We start from the raw sequence: 16,665 nt of genomic DNA, 5'->3' as shown, positions 1-16,665 counted from the left end.
ATCATTATTATTTGCATGCAAAGACAATGCCACTACACCACTACCAGCCTTAGAAGGAGTACTTGGCACTGGTTCTTGGTGAAAGGTTTATCCTAAAGCACCTACTCTCTTACCTGTTTGCCCTGACCAATTAGAACAATTCATTATTTTTGACTTCCAAAGAGAAATATTGACTCTAATGCACTTGGATACATTTATAAAATCAACTGGCCTGAAATCTCATATTTTGTATTCCTACTAAGGAAAAACAGCTAATTTTCTATGTGCTGTTAAACTAGTGGTTTGCTCTACTGCCATGTATGCATCATGGGAAAAAGAAAACACTTATCAATTATACTGTTTGTCCCTAGAATAACCTTTCTTCGGACTAGTTAACATCAAGGACATGTGATGACCACGTCAGAGCAATCAACCTTCTCCCCTTCATATTTCAAAGTGACTCACCAAAGATGCCGGAGTAAGATTAGAAAAATATTTACTGCTCTGTTGAATGTGGATAAAGAGCTCTCTTTGATGGCAGCGTTACCACAATTATTTTTTACCTTATGACAGTTTTTAGAAATTAGGCAGAGACAGAGTAGCTACTCACGTTCTCCTTGTCAGGAATCCCTAGAAGAGAAAAGAGAGAGAGAAAGAGCATGAGCTGTAAGATCAACTTGCAAAATGGAAATGAAATCCCTTGCTGAATCAAACCAAGTAAAATTTTGGTGTTTTCAATTTGTCTTTCCATAAAAACTTACATAATGCTGCTTAGAAAAATAGCAGCACCTACCAAAATCTGTAACATAAATAAATCAATGAATCAGGAGCCAGGGCTGTGTGCCAGACAATAAAATCTCATACTTATTTTGCTTTTCTACCATACGCTTTACTCTCCTAAAGGTAAAAATCCATCCCTGCCTATTTTACACCATGTGAGCAACTGTCTCAGAGCAATTACTCTGTCTCGGGCACCAGAACACTCAGAATTTTAGACAAACACATCAACTCTTAAGTTGCACATATTGTATTTTTCCAAGGCAAACCACCTCACACCGCTCCAGGGATTTGAACCTGGGGGCAAGTCGCACATAAAGACTACTAGCACACAACTTTTATTTTGGGCAAAGCAAACTGCTGCTGCTTCCAAGTCAGGTCTAAGCAGGCAATGGCTCTTTCCAGGGGTGTCTCAATTTTCTTAGCAAATAAGTTAATCATTCGTCCATTCACTCATTTACACACATTTCATTAGCACTTGGTCCAGGCAGGCACTGGTCCTTTGCACTTCCTTTGGGTCTGCTACTCTGCCATGATAAGGGTGGCCATACTGGAAGGTCACCAGCCAGAGCAGAGCTTACTGGCCCCAGTACAGTGGGAACAAGCGGCCTTATGCTGAAGAGACAGCAGTCCAGGTGGTTTTTATGTGTGGCTTGCACCTAGCTTAGAACTACTGGGGCGGTGTGAGGGGGTTTGCAATGCAAAAATATAGGACATCCAAATTCTGAGTAAGCAGGCCTTTATGTGTTTAATAAGGGGCCATACAGGACTTAAAATATTGGCATTAAAAGCACCGAGTGCCCATCCTAATAGGCAGCAGTAAGCAGGAGGGGTAAGAAAAGATTATTAGGAAACATACCCTAATTAAACTTTGACCCCCTAACTGGGATAGTATCGGGACATAAAAGCTCAGGCAGGAAACAAGGGGACAGAAAGTGTTGTCCTCTCAAGCAGAGTATTAATGAACATGTTTGAGATCACTTCTCAGATCTGCCAGAAAGAGTAAGGGTGGCCCAATGTCAGCACTCTGAAATTCGTCTTGAGTTCATCCATCCATTTATCAATCCATCCAACGACCATTTGAAAGGACTAGAGTTGACTAATGAGGAGATACAGGGTTGTAACAGAAGCTTACTTTCTAGGAGGTTTAATAAGATAAACACACAGTTGTACAAATCATCATATCAGGGTGGATAGAAATTAGGGTATTTGTAGAGAAATAATACTGAAAAGGTGCTCTCAGGCCATGCAGGGACTTGAAAGTTGGGCTAAGGCATTAGCAGTCTTGGAATTTCACCTTCTGTGACTGGCAATGGACCATCATTAAAGGTTCTGAGCAACAGAGTGGTATGATCAAGAAAAAGGAGGGAAGGGACTTTTCAAAATTCAAAGACACTTAAGACATAAAAACCAGAGGCAATGGCATGGTCCTTGACTGAAGCCCAGTTTGAACGATTAACTACAAAGACATTCAGTTGGGGAAATTCGGACTTGGATTGAGTGGTGGATATTATTAAGGAAAATCATACCAGTAATTAGGTATGATAATGGTGTGGTTTTTGCATGGAAAAGTCTGTATTTTCAAAAATGCCTGCTGAGGTATTTGGGGCGAAATGTATATATATGATTAGAAGAAGGAAATATGGCAAAATAATAATATGAAAATACCTATCAAATTATTAATAATCTTATTTAAGTATTAAAGTTTAATATTAATTAAAGTGATGACAATACAGGTATTAACTGTGTCATTCTGTATGCTTGAAATTTTTCATAATAAAAAGTAAATTTAAAAAGTTCTGTGTAAGTCAGGTGTAGGGTAAACCCAGGGTGAAATAATGAAGGTTCAAAGCCAGTTGAGCCATCTTTGCTCTCAGGTCAAGGGTGATGAGGCCCTCAGCCAGGGGGCTGCAGAGGGGAGAGAAAGGAAAGAATATGAACACTACACAGGAAGGAACAAGGGATGGACAAGCGATTAACTTTAGTGGGTGGAGGTGAGAGAAAAGAGGACCCCAAAACAGTGGAGGTTTAGTACCCGGTATGGGAGGACAGTGGAATTATGACTGGAAATACACTTTCAGGAGGAAGGATGGCTTGTGGGAATCACGATGTATTCCATTAACTGATATTTTGAGTGCATGAGACCAGTAAGACATCCGGGTGGAAAGAGAATCAGATCAGTAGTCATTTGGAAAGTTAGGCTGCCCTTTGTAAGACTCAAACAGATTTGTATCAGTTGCAAGAAAGGATGCAACGGTGGAGGGGTCAGTATAGAGGAAAAAAGAGAAAAACAGCCAAGGCTGTGTAAACTTCCAGCTGAGGGGAAGAATACCTATGAAAGAATACAAGTGGCCAGAGAGATACAAGAAAACCAGGATAATGCAGTGGAGGCTGGGACCCAAGGGAGAATGGAGTCCAAACATGGAAAATCTTACCCAGTCATAGAGAATGTGTAACAGTAATGACTGAGTCTGGCTATTGGTTGGTCACTGGAGAATTCAGATGGCTTGAGTCAAGAAGTACATGGCAGAAGGAAGACTTTGAGGGGTTAAAGAGTAACTGGTGGTGAGGAAATAATAGCTCACATCATTTGGGTGCTTATTATATGCCCGGCACATTTGCTTCTAAACATCTGACACATTTTGCTTCATTTAATCCTCACAACAATCCTATGAGGAAACCGAGGCACAGAGACACTAAGTGGCTTGCCAGAAGTCACACAGCTAGGAGACAGCACAGCTGGGATTTCCAGCTCAGTTACTGGTCATCCCTAGATCAGCCAGGAGAGAAAAATAAAGAACAGGGGAAGAAATGAAAGGAAAGAAAGATCTGCCCTCCAACACCCACCTCTCCAAGGACAGAAGAAAAACAGAGAAAGAGAGGGCACAGGCTGCCCAGAAACTGGGAAACAGAGGGGACAGAAGCTCACTTAAGATCCTGGTCAAGCGGGAAGGAGGGTCACCTGTAGAGAGTGACAAGTCTGAGCGTGACAATGAGAGTGGGAATTCAAGGAGGTAGGAAGAGGATGGGAAGGGTGACTCTGGCTCTGAAGATGCTTGGAGTGGAGGTACTACTCGATCCATCAGTGTGTCAGTGTTGAAGTGCTACAGCTTCAGAAACCCCAGGGCTCACTGCCTTGTCACACATATACAGACAAGAGCCAAGTAAGGGGACCCAGAGCCTCAACGAGCAACTCCCCGGGATGGTATCGAGCGCTAAAAAGATGCTTCTGACATGCACGAACAGATAAACAGACTCAGGACACAGGATTTCTTCAAGTCTAGTGGGCACCCGTTAGAAAGGAGCATCACAGAGAAAAACTTCCTTTCTTTTCTGATCAGCCACAGACTGATCTGGTTGATTCCAGGTCTCTTACAAAAGGCCTGGAATTTGAAGAGGCCACGATTTAAGAAGAATAAAGAATGAATCCCGCTGCTTCTCTCCTTGATCAGTAGCATCAAAATAAGCAAGAGGTGTGGCTCTCAGGTGTCTACGACAAACACAGTTCATGAACCCCATTTTTAAAAGAGCCCAGAAACAACACTTTAAAATGAAGGTATTTTGGGAAAGCATGCTGGAGTTCCAACTAGTGCCAGAACATACCTCCCTCTATCAGCTAAGACCACAAAATTATACTATAGGAACAATTTTTAAAAATAACTCAAGTGTGGGCTGGTGGGTCTGTTTATCCACAAAAGAGTCTGGAGACTTACTCCGTCAAGCTGGTGTAGGACGTTATTTTTTTGTCACATGAAAACACATACCGCACAACAGATTTTTATATACAAAATGTTCATATTTTTCACTTACTGTCATTGTTAGAGCCTGTTTCCATAACACCATAAGGAGGAGCCAGAAGTCCTGCCATGTACTGTCGATATTTCTGAAAGACAAGATTGTAAACTCAGTGTACAGATATTTACTCACTTTGAGCATTCATGTATTTACATGTTAAAAAGCAGAAATGCTGGGTGTCAGGAAGCATCTGAGTCTTGTATTTATAGAGCCATGGAGCGTGCTGTCTGGGCTCTGTGGTCTAAAATAAAAATGCTGTGTTCTAAAGAGGTCTTCCCGGATGAGACTGAAAGAGCCCCTGTTGGGTAGGGGGCTCTATCACAGCCCGTTCCGCCATGTATTTGTGACTGATTAACCAAACGGTGTGGGCTTTTACCCTCCCCTCCACCTCTTGCCCAGCTTCTCATGCTCTCAAACACATGCTCAGGTTTTTGAGGAGGGAAAAGACATTTGGTTTTTGCAGATGCAGATACAAATAAAAGTGCCGCCTTCTTAACAGGTGAATAGCACTGAATCAGCTGTCTTTCAAAGCAAAAAGAAATGCATCTCTAGAAAATGTCTGTTTTGAAAGAAGCTGATTCATCGCCATTTACCAACTTCCTTTTACACTGTACACCTGCCCGTTATGTGACCTCCAAAGAACTTTCCATTTGTTGTCAAATAGAATAGTTTGGCTTCATTTAGAACTATTTGGATTCCCCTGAATTGTCTCCCCCTAACTTTTGGTCCAGGCCTGCTTTAAAACCTGGGACTCAGCGATCCCTATTAGCCTCGGGAGTCTGTGCTGTTTTGAAGGGATAAGGCTTGGTGAGCATAACGCATGTAGGTAGAGCACCCAACAAGAGAGGAGCGACATTTATGAAGAATGGAAAATGAGCGTAAGACATCCTCTCTTCTCAGGTAACAAGTACAGCCTCTCCCCTCTCAGAATGAAAAGCTGGGCAATTTTATTTATTGCATGGTGTCATGTATATTTATGGTTTATAATTATGATGACACATAAATGTTAAACAGCATCAAAGGGATCAACACTCTATAACGTGCTTGTGGGTTACACAAACGTCAGCAGAAAAGACTTCATCTGTAGCAATGGGCAGCTGGCAGCATGCGGTATTTGAGCAGCCATCTGGCCCATTTGGTAGATTTGAATGGTGTTTGTAAAGTAACATTGACGAGTTCTCAAAAGAGCCTTCTTCTAGTCAAGATGTGACTAGCTTTTTTTTTTTTTTTAATCCTTTTTTCTTCTCGTTCTGAGGCAACTATACTAACACCTGCATGCAAACATTTAAAATCATGATTTTTCTCTGCCTCTGAGTTAACTAATCACTCAAACGTACGCATGGGACCAATCCATCACCCTGCATTCCTGACATTTCCTTTGATAATTTCCCAATTCTGCTTTTCCTCTTTCTTATGATACCATCTACTCTTCTTCCTCATGAGAAAGCACTGATCAAAGCACACTTCTGGGCATAATATTATGCTGGATTCTGAACAAAACAGGCTCAGAGAGAGCAGATGGGCTAGGTTATGTTCTAAGAAGATTCTATGACCCCCTACAGCCTTTTGAGGTATTCCTGTCACTGTTAGCAACTACATTAACAGGCTCCTGAAAGAAATAATTCATGTTAAATTAAAGGAGCAATTTTGCTTTGCTTAGAAATGTTGTTTTGGATGCAATGGATGCAACTTGTCTCGGGCAACTCAATGTCAATTTCCATGAACTCCAGGGAAGCACCTTGCTGACTCCTAAATGAACAGGACTCCGCCTTCCTTCAACTCCATAGCACTAGGTCTGAGGTTGGCTCATGGAGCATGTTACCAGGCCTGGGAACAGAAAACAGAGCAGCTGTTCGGGGCGCAGAGTGCGGGCTGGGCTTCAGCATGTGTTTGTACTGAGCATCTACTATGTGCAGACTGTGTCCTAGACACTGGGCTTACTGCAGAGAACAAGCAGACAAGGCCCCTTGCACTTGTGAGACATCGATCTCCTGCAACACAGGGTACCCTGTCTTGAACATAATAGGATATTAACACTTATCGTTGACTTTTGGAATGTGAATGGACATTTTCAAACATATATAAAAATAGAAAGAATACCACACCGCATACTTAACATCCATCCTCAATAATTATTAACTCATGACTAATGTTATTTCATCTACATTCCTATCCACTTGCCCCTCCCAGAGTTATTTTGAAGCAAATTCTACATATCATATCATTTAATCCATAAATATTTCAGTAGGAATCTCTAAAAGGTAAGGATTCTTTTCTTCCCCCAAACAAAACCATAACACCACTATCACAACTAAGAAATGTAACAATATCTCCATAATATCCAGTCAAGGTCAAATTTCTAATTGTTTCATAAATGTCATTGCTGAATTGAATTTAAAAATAATTTATTAGATACATAGATGAATGGAACAGAATACAGAGCCCAGAAATAAACCCACACATATACGGTCACTTAATGTACAACAAAGGAGGTGCTGGGAAAACTGGACAGCCACATGCAAAAGGATGAAACTGGACCACAATCTTACACCATACACAAAAATTAACTCAAAATGGATGAAAGTCTCGAACATAAGACCTGAAACCATTAAACTCCTAGAAGAAATCATAGGCTGTAGGCTCCTTGACGTTGGTCTTGGCATGAATTTTTTTGGATTTGACAGCAAAAGCAAAGGCAATCAAAGCAAAAATCAGTAAGTGGGACTACATTAAACTGAAAAGTATTTGCACAGCAGAAGAAACAATCAACAAAATGAAAAAATAACCTACTAAATGGGAGAAAATGTTTACAAATCATATATCTGATAAGGGGTTAATATCCAAAATACATAAATATAAAAAACCCAAACTCAGAGATACAGAGAACAGATTGGTGGTTGCCAGAGGTGGAGGGTGGGGAGTGGGTGAAATGGGTTTTTAAAACCTATTTCTGCAGAACCCTGGGCTCCTTGGAGGACCCTCAGGCAAGGGTACCACGCGAGCAGAACCTTCAACTAGAGTGTCTTCGCTTTTAGCTGATATATAATTTAGAGTTCTAAGAGCAATTTCGTTTGAAAGATGACTTTTGCTTCTAAAAAAGAAAAGTTTACAAACCACAAGATTAAATAATCTCTAAACTTCCAGCCAGACAGATGTCACTCAAAGATCTCCACGAAGAAGCAACAAAGACCAAATTAGGATCTGCCTATGAAGTGTTAGGGATTCTATTCTCTGTTAGAAAGACGTCTATGGTTGTAGATTGGCCAAATGACAGGCCGCTCCATACCTGCAAGGGTTATCAACAAAACCGGCAGAACTAAGAATTTAACTGAAATGCATCATGGTGCAATGCTGTCCTTCTCAAACGGAGGTGTGCAGATCCCCCCAGGGTAGCACCCAGCAGGGCAAGAGGGTATGTGACAGGGGTTAACAGGAGCTCTTCCTAGAGCTTACATTTTATTCTATGTCAAATAGTGTAAAGGATTACTTTTATATTATGGAGCAGAAAACTAAATTTGCATAAATTTTGAAGATTAAAGCATGCGACTTCAAAGAAATTTTGAGCTTGCTTCTGGCTACCTTCTAGCTACAAAGGGTCTAGACCCCAGGCGTTATGTATTGATTTCCTCTGCATTCAGAGAACTTCAGTGGAAAAACCCAAGCGCCTCTGATGTAACAGAAAGCGTGCAGATGCTGGAATCACACAAGAAAGGGGTCTTAATTCTGATTCTGCCACATGCTACCTGTGTGAACCTGAGTAAGTTACTCACCTCAGTTTCCTGGGATAATATCACCCATCTTTCAGGGCCATTGGGAGGATGAGAAATAAAATCTAGAGAAGTGCCCAGCACATATTAGGCACTTAATAAGTGATTACTGTAGTAGTAATAAACCATCAAGAATTGATCAAACTAATCCCAATATATTTGATGATATTTCCCAAGCAGAGTCTCCAGCTTTAGGGAAGAACACTCTCTAAGTGACTTCTTATTACTGAGGCTGTTGATACACACACAGTATAAAGACCCACAATACATCCACTGACCTGTCTGCTAAAGGGAGCTGTGGAGAAATAAGAATTTAAAGAATAGATGTTCTAAAGTAATTTTATAATATACTGCCTATTTTCATACCCACATGGTAAAATAGTCCAAGGAAAAGGGAAGAGCCCAGGAGAGGAAGCCCAGAAATAACTGAACAAAAATAAGTAAAGCCTTTCAGCCATCAGAACTGATTTTGGTTAACAAAATCTTAAAAAAAAAAAAATCTCTAAATTACAAGTGGCCAGTTTTTAAAGCAAAGTCAGTGCAGGGAAGAAGTCCTCAGGCTAGTGAAGCCAGAAGCCTGTTCTTAAATCAAGGTGGAGATATGCCACTGGCTATCCTAATGTTTTCTGAGAAAAGACAAAAGATGACAGTCTTAGGAAGGTTAAAACCTGGTCCATCTCTCAGCGCCTTCACTGTCCCCCCAAAGCCACTGAGGAAGGCTGGCTGGGAGGCTGGCAGAGGAGCCACCAGGCCAAGGGAGGCTGGGGGTAAATCCAGCTCTGCTCCACAGCCTTGAGCCCCAGGCTGGGGCTGCTCCCACCCAGAGCAGGGGGTACCTTTCTCTACTCCACACAATGGCTCCACGTGGCCCAGCTGTAGCCTAGGAGCCAGATATTAAAGTTGGGTGGTGTCTGCTGGAGGAGGGAGCATAGTAGACATATGTCATATTCTAAAGGCCAGTCTCAATTTGCCAAGCAGGATACACAGAGAATAAAGGTTGGCAGCTTGAACCCTAGCTAGATCCCCTGTGACAAGAGAAGAAGGGGTCCCAGTAGGGCAGAACTCCCCACCCTGGAAGTCAAGGCTTTCCTGACACACTGAGGGCTTTCCTGGGCGTTCTCCGAGCTGCTGCCCACCGCCAAGGCATCTAGGCTGCCAGCATGCAACTGTCACCACATTCCACAGCAGCCAGGCGCAGACCTCAGCTTTGGGTACGAGCCTTCCCAGCAACTGTCCCCTGCCTTTTGCCACCAACCCCATCCACCTAGGAGATCAGGTTTCAGGAAAAGCGTAAATAACATCCTTAGGCTGGGATATCAACACTAGAAGAACATTAAACACAGGAAGCCATGAGGATGATTGACAGGCTTTGCTGTGAACACCTGAGGGTAGGGGCGATGCACACGTGCTCAGAACAGGGACATGCTAATGACAGCTCATGGTAGGCAGTGTCCAGGGTTGGGGAAGAATAGAGGGGACTCTACCAGGGGTGTGGGGATATGTCATGTCATCATGTTCCATTCATTACATCTGTACTAGGGTCTCCCAAAGTATTAAAGCTGAGTTCATGAAATGTAATGACAGACAGGTTGCCTGTACTTTCTCTGAAAGTATCCTGATTATGTGGTAGAATAACTTAGAATAGGGAGGTGAAGTATAGGCCCCTCCCCTTTTTTCTGTTTCTTGGCAACAGTTCTTTCACAACTTCTGTATGTGTAATGTATGGTGGGAAAACGGACATGGCACGTTGCTCTAAAATCCCAGAGATCTAGAGAATTCTTAAACATGTGAAGAGTAGAAGAGAAGGGGAAAAAGTAAAGCAGTTGTAGAGGGAAACCTTCATGCAGAATTTTTCTTTTTACCCTTTTAGAGCCATATGTACCGCTTCTCCCACAGCAGATCACTGGCTGGACGGAGTTTACCTTTTACTGCCGACTTATTCTTTTCCCTTGTTTCTTGATTTCTCTAGCATCGACCTAACAGGGCACAGAGAACTTCCAATGCCTCTTCTTCAGTGATGTTTAATTCATCCTTCGGCTCTACTATAGATATTTCTAAATGGAGGCAAAATCTGTTTGCCAACTCCCGGCCATTTTTAATTCATGAGTAACCTGCAAGAGCTGTAGTTTGGAGGGCAATAATCACAACTATAGCTCTAATGGAGGAAGTTTCCCAAACCTGAATCGCTTAAGAATCCTAGAATGAAGCCCGAGTAAGATGATGCTGCAAGTAAGCAAATACAGTCTCCCACAAAAACTTCCTGTTTGAAATTCTCTCCTCCTGGCCTGTGAAGGTGCAGAGATCCCAACCAATATGTGGAGGGACCCTCAAATTCTCTCAAGTGAGAGCAGGGCGGTGAGGAATATAGCTTAGGCAGCCCTCACTCAGTCACACAGATGAGTCAGATTAGCCCGGAGTGAAAGGGAGAGAAAAATGCATTCACTAAAGCAGTCAAGGGGAAAAGAGAGGCAAAGTGGGGTCCTCACAGTGGGAGCCCCAGGGACTTTGCTTCTAGTGATGGGGATAGCCATTCTCACGTGATCATACAATCATCTCAGTGCAGTGGTGCCAGGGGATAGAAGTAAAAAAGGTACATTGAGGGGCTTCCCTGGTGGTGCAGTGGTTGAGAATCTGCCAATGCAGGGGACACGGGTTCGAGCCCTGGGCTGGGAAGATCCCACATGCCGCGGAGCAACTAGGCCCGTGAGCCACAATTACTGAGCCTGCGCGTCTGGAGCCTGTGCTCCGCAACAAGAGAGGCCGCGATAGTGAGAGGCCCGCGCACCACGATGAAGAGTGGCCCCCACTTGCCACAACTAGAGGAAGCCCTCACACAGAAACGAAGACCCAACACAGCCATAAATAAAATAAATAAAATTAAAAAAAAAAAAAAAAGAAAATGCTCCCTATTTCACTTAACAAAATTAATTTTTAAAAAAAGGTACATTGAAAACGTGGCTGGGTGGTAGAGCGTGGGGCAAATTCAGATCTGGGAGTCAGGGCAAGGACGTGGAATCTGAGGCTGAGGAGGCTTGGAGGTAAGGGCCAGGGGGCCTTCCAGGTAGAGGGGGAACAGGTGTGGTGTGGAGACAAAGACGCGTCTCTGGCAGGAGAGTCAGGATGAGGGTGCTGGGAGAGGGGAAGGCAGCGGGGACAGAGCGGTGCACGGGCCAGACAGGCAAGGCCTTGGAGGCCATGATAGGAATTTGGAACATTATCCTACTACAATTGGAAGCGGTTTAAGTGGAGAAGTGACAAGAACAGCTATGTGTTTTTAAAAGATCATTCTGGCTGCTGTGTGGAGAACGGTTTTGGTGGGAAAATAAGGAAGGCATTAAGCCCTTTACGGGGAGGGCAGGCCAGGATATGGCCCCTCAAAGGGGCCTGAGACTGGGGGAGAGGGAAGAGAGAGGGACGGGGAGCAGGGGTGGTAAAGACCCTCCGTTCCTCGAGGCCAAACAATCTCCAAGTACTTAGACTTGATAATAAAGCCTCAGATTTCTTGCCAAAGCACACTCAACACACGTGCGCTTTTAATATGACTAAAAGGTTCGGCGATTTCAGGGGGCTCACGGGAATGATTATAATTTTAGTGCACACTCTGCATCTTTGAGGGACTGAATTAGCCATGAGCTTCTCTTAGAAAAACTCAAATTGAGAGGAAGACATACACACACAGTAGGTCAATGCTACTTAATTGAGTCATAAAATAATTTGTTCTGGAGCTGTTATTGCACAGGAAATCCTCCTAAACTCTCTTTTTGCTAAGCCTGAACCTACTACAATCCATCTAATGTATAAATGAGACTATGAACATTGTCTCTAAATAACTGCTACCTCCTTGTTTATATATTTATTTATTATTTATTTTTGGCTGTGTTGGGTCTTCGTTTCTGTGCGAGGGCTTTCTCTAGTTGTGGCAAGTGGGGGCCACTCTTCATCGCGATGCGCGGGCCTCTCACTATCGCGGCCTCTCTTGTTGAGGAGCACAGGCTCCAGACGCGCAGGCTCAGTAGTTGTGGCTCACGGGCCTAGTTGCTCCGTGGCATGTGGGATCTTCCCAGCCCAGGGCTCGAACCCGTGTCCCCTGCATTGGCAGGCAGATTCTCAACCACTGCGCCACCAGGGAAGCCCTCCTTGTTTATATAAAAACCTGTTGATTGGCATTTTATTTAAACATATTCGTCTTCAAAGTGATGACTATTAAGTATAGTTATCCTGAATTAAAATGATGAAGCCCAGCACTTATAAAACTAACAGGAATAGCGTAATACATATCATGGGAACATGCAAATTCCAAGAAAGTGCTTAAATATTGATAATACAAAATTAGGATGCATCAATCATTTAAAAACCTAAAATAAAGGATCATTTCACAGAAAGTAACAGCCCTGACTGTCATCCCATTAGAACAAGCTACCGACATTTTGCTTTTGCATTCTTGCTCTACAATGTACTTATAAAGGGCAGCAGGCAGCATAGGAGGGGGATTGGCGAGTAGTGATTCAGGAGGTGCTATGGTCTGGCTGTGTCCCCGCCAAATTCATATGCTGAAACCCTAGCACCCAAGGTAATGGTATTAGGAGGCAGGGTCTTTGGGAGGTGCTTAAGTAGGAGGGTGAAGCCCTCGTGAATGGGATCAGTACTCTTCTAAGAGACCCCACAGAGCTCCCTAACCCCTCCCGCCATGTGAGGACACAGGAGGAGCGTGCAGCCTGGGAGAGGGCCCTCACCCGACCGTGCTGGCACCCTGATCTCAGACGTCCAGCCTTCAGAACTGGAAAGAATAAATTTCTGTTGTTTAAAAGTCCCCTAGTCTGTGGTATTCTGTTATGGCAGCCTGAACAGACTAAGACAGTGGGGTAGGGGGTCTTTTCGTGGCCCAAACAGGTATCTGAACTTCCACTTTAGAGGCATTTCTTTAGTTTCTGGTTTTGTCCCTCAAAACCTGAAACCACTAGGGCATAAGTACTATGCATTTCCATGGTTATTTTCTGACCGAGTTTCTCTAGAAGCATCCACAGGCTTCTCACCTGACCTACCTCCTTAACCCCAATCCTACCCTGAAAGCCCACTGTGCATACAGGATCCCGGTTTTTGCCATATTCACGAATGGAAACTATACAAGGGCAGAGACTTTTGCCTGTTTCATACATTGACGGAACTCGACAGCCTAGAGTTGGCTGCTTCTTACCTTCAAACATTCTTGACCTTTGGAGCCTTTCTACTTGAATTTATTCCAAACTCCTGCAGCTTTTCTGCTCACACACACGGTGCCTACTTTCTTCATCTCCCTTCATTGGTAACATTTCTATTAGTTCTGCTCCAAGGTGCTGTAAACAACCTTGAAACATCCTTGCCAATCCAATCCCATATATACTGACTGCCTATATCTGGGGAATCCCAGGTAACAGCTCTGTGTGGTTCTGGAAGCTTCTGTTTATTGTGGAATACTGTACTCCTTGAATTCCTTGAGTGGTTCCTGGTTCCTGTCACCTCTCTGCTCTAGATCACCTGAACTGTTTTCCTTGCAGACTGTGCTCTTAGGGGTCTCGCCCAGGCCCATACTTTCCAATCCCCCCTATATCATCAAGTAACAGACCAGGCCTCCATTTCTCTCCTCATGAACACGAGGAGGCATCAATAATGAAAGCGGTGCGTTCGCCATTCTGGAAAACAGTGTGGAAGAAAACACTAGAGTGGCTTGTGTCCTAGGGGGTAGGGCACGAGACAGGGCAAGGCTGAAAGAGTTGGGGGGATATAAGCTTTAGGATCTAGGCAAACATGAGTTCCCATCCTGGCCCTGCAAACTGCCACTGGTGCTAACAAGATTTTTGAGCCTTCACTGGACCTGGCCCCCAGCTGCCCCTCCAGCCTCAGTTCCTACACTCTTCCCCTTTACTCGTCTCCAATCACGCTGGCACTTTCAGATCCTCTAGCACATTGAGCTTTCCCCTCCAGGCCTCCTGCTGCCTGAAGCACACTTCCCACTGCTCGTCCTTGCCAATTTCCACTCACTTGCACTTGCGCATGGCCTTCTCTGAGCTCCCAGTTTACAGGAGTCTCTTGTTATTCTCTCTCCCAGCATCACACCGTTGCTGTCAGTGTGCCCAGGTACCGTGTGGTTCTGTACTGTATCTGAGTGTGTGCTGGTCCAGTGGCTCTCTCCTCTGTTCTACTACAGGCTAACGGAGGGCAGGGACCACATCTATATTCCCCCACTGCGTACCTAAGACCCGGCACAGGGCCTGGAACATAGCAGACTTTCAATGAATATTTGTTGAGCAAATGAGTAAGTGAATGAATTACTGATAGTATTTCTCAAACATTCTGAGGTTCAGGTTCCCCAGTAATAAACCAGAAATATTACCACATACCCCTCATGGTTGATGGAAGGACTGAATGAGATAACCCAGGTAAAGCACCTCACAACCCAGGCACACAATAAATACCAGTCCCCATTCCCTCTACATCATGATTTCTTCTCATACTGATTTGGCCAAGGGCTACGTTCCCAGTTAAAAAATTAATGCCTGAAAGAGAAATAAGCCTAATGGATGAAGATCTACAAAAATAAATCTGATAATCTGAAGGTACAGTGAAAGAAGCCATCTGAAATCACATGATGTCCATGGTCAAATATCTCCGTGATGTTTGTTTGCTCTTTATGAATAAGCTTCTTGCTGTTAGAGAAGGGACAGGAGAAGCATGAAGATCAGTTGATGCTGATAAAACAAGACCTAAACTTAACTCATCAAAAATCTCTAAGTACTAATCAATTTTGTAATTTAAAAGAAAGTGCAGAGGGATAGAGCAGCTAGTCTTCTCTACCAGAATTAGCACCAAAATGCACTCGTTAGTGAAAATCTAGTTTTAAGAGACCCATGTATGAATCTAGCTGAAAAAAACTGGCAGCCATGTATAAATAGATGATGGTAGAAAATGATTCATTTTATATATCCAACTTATTTTTTTCATAATTCTGCCTATTGCTGTTGCTTTCTAAGCCACATCATTTTTAAATAAGTTTGCCTTTTGATTTTGTTCTAACTACCACTGTCCCTTTTTCTCTCCCACTCTTCCTCTCTAGTATAAAAATTTTTATTGCTATAAAATAAATAAAAGCACATGGTAAAAAATTTAAACTACACGGTTTGTAAAATGAAAAAAAATAATTCTCCCCTCTCACTCCCCTCCCACCTACTGACCTACCCAGGCTACTGCTGAGTTTACCACTGCTGACACTCATTTCTTCTGTAAGGTCCAGAGTTTTTCTATGCTCATGCCAACATATACCTCTCCATTGGCTTTAAACAAAAGGGATCATATGGTACATGATATTTTGTCCTTTTTTTCCTAATAATACATCTTGGATAGCTTTTGCTATGAGAACACATTTCATCATCGCTTTCTTGTTAGACACCTCATTTTTGGGCTACACCTCCATTTAACTCAATTGGGGGAAATCTGGAAAATATATTGAATTTGCATTGTCAACAGATCTTTCCTGAGTTTAAGACAAAAAGATAAAGATCATATATACAGATCTTACCAAGTGGTGATTTCAGTTTTATTCTTGAAAATCAGACAGCACTGTAAAAATTTAATTCCAAGGCAAACAAATGTGCAAGCATATCACTTGGAAACGTCTCTGATCTCTCTGGTGGCTTATCTAATTGGTGTCATTATGTTGTAGCACCATCGACTGCCAAATGTATTTTTTGTAAACTTGGCAAAGGCTTCCATGTCATCCGTTTGAAGAAAAAATATTGTGTGTGCTCCCCCTCCCCCAACACTGTCAGAAGAAAAAAGAAATTTAATTAAATTTCAATCTCTGACAGTTTAAAATAATAGAAGAGAAATTATAAAACATTATGGATGAGAACTACCATACGACCCAGCAATCCCACTCCTGGGCATATACCCTGAGAAAACCATAATCCAAAAAGAGTCATGTACCACAGTGTTCACTGCAGCTCTATTTACAATAGCCAGGACATGGAAGCAACCTAAGCGTCCATCGACAGGTGAATGGATAAAGAAGATGTGGCACATATATACAATGGGATATTACTCAGCCATAAAAAGAAACGAAATTGAGTTATTTGTAGTGAGGTGGATGGACCTAGAGTCTGTCATACTGAGTGAAGTAAGTCAGAAAGAGAAAAACAAATACCATATGTTAACACATATATATGGAATCTAAAAAAAAAAAAAAAGAACCTAGGGGCAGGATGGGAATAAAGACACAGACCTACTAGAGAATGGACTTGAGGACACGGGGAGGGGGAAGGGTAAGCTGGGACAAAGTGAGAGAGTGGCATGGACATATGTACACTACCAAATG

The 16,665-nt window shown here is 42.9% G+C and overlaps 1 protein-coding gene across 4 annotated transcripts in view; it reads right to left on the bottom strand.

The window, feature by feature from the left end:
• RAPGEF4 (Rap guanine nucleotide exchange factor 4) overlaps nucleotides 1-16,665 on the bottom strand; it is a 308,154-nt gene that overhangs the window by 131,611 nt on the left and 159,878 nt on the right. For all 4 annotated transcript variants that reach the window (XR_005020628.1, XM_036858163.1, XM_036858165.1 and 1 more), the window contains 2 exons: nucleotides 4,567-4,639; nucleotides 590-609 (listed from right to left, as the gene is read on the bottom strand). Coding sequence is in view for 3 of the 4 variants with exons in the window: in XM_036858163.1 (XP_036714058.1) it covers nucleotides 590-609; nucleotides 4,567-4,639 (93 nt within the window). In the remaining variant the exon portion in view is untranslated. The remainder of the gene's footprint in view (nucleotides 1-589; nucleotides 610-4,566; nucleotides 4,640-16,665) is intronic.

Source organism: Balaenoptera musculus, chromosome 7, assembly GCF_009873245.2.
Source record: "Balaenoptera musculus isolate JJ_BM4_2016_0621 chromosome 7, mBalMus1.pri.v3, whole genome shotgun sequence".
NCBI lineage: Eukaryota > Metazoa > Chordata > Mammalia > Artiodactyla > Balaenopteridae > Balaenoptera > Balaenoptera musculus.
This window is presented reverse-complemented; position numbering and strand designations above follow the sequence as displayed.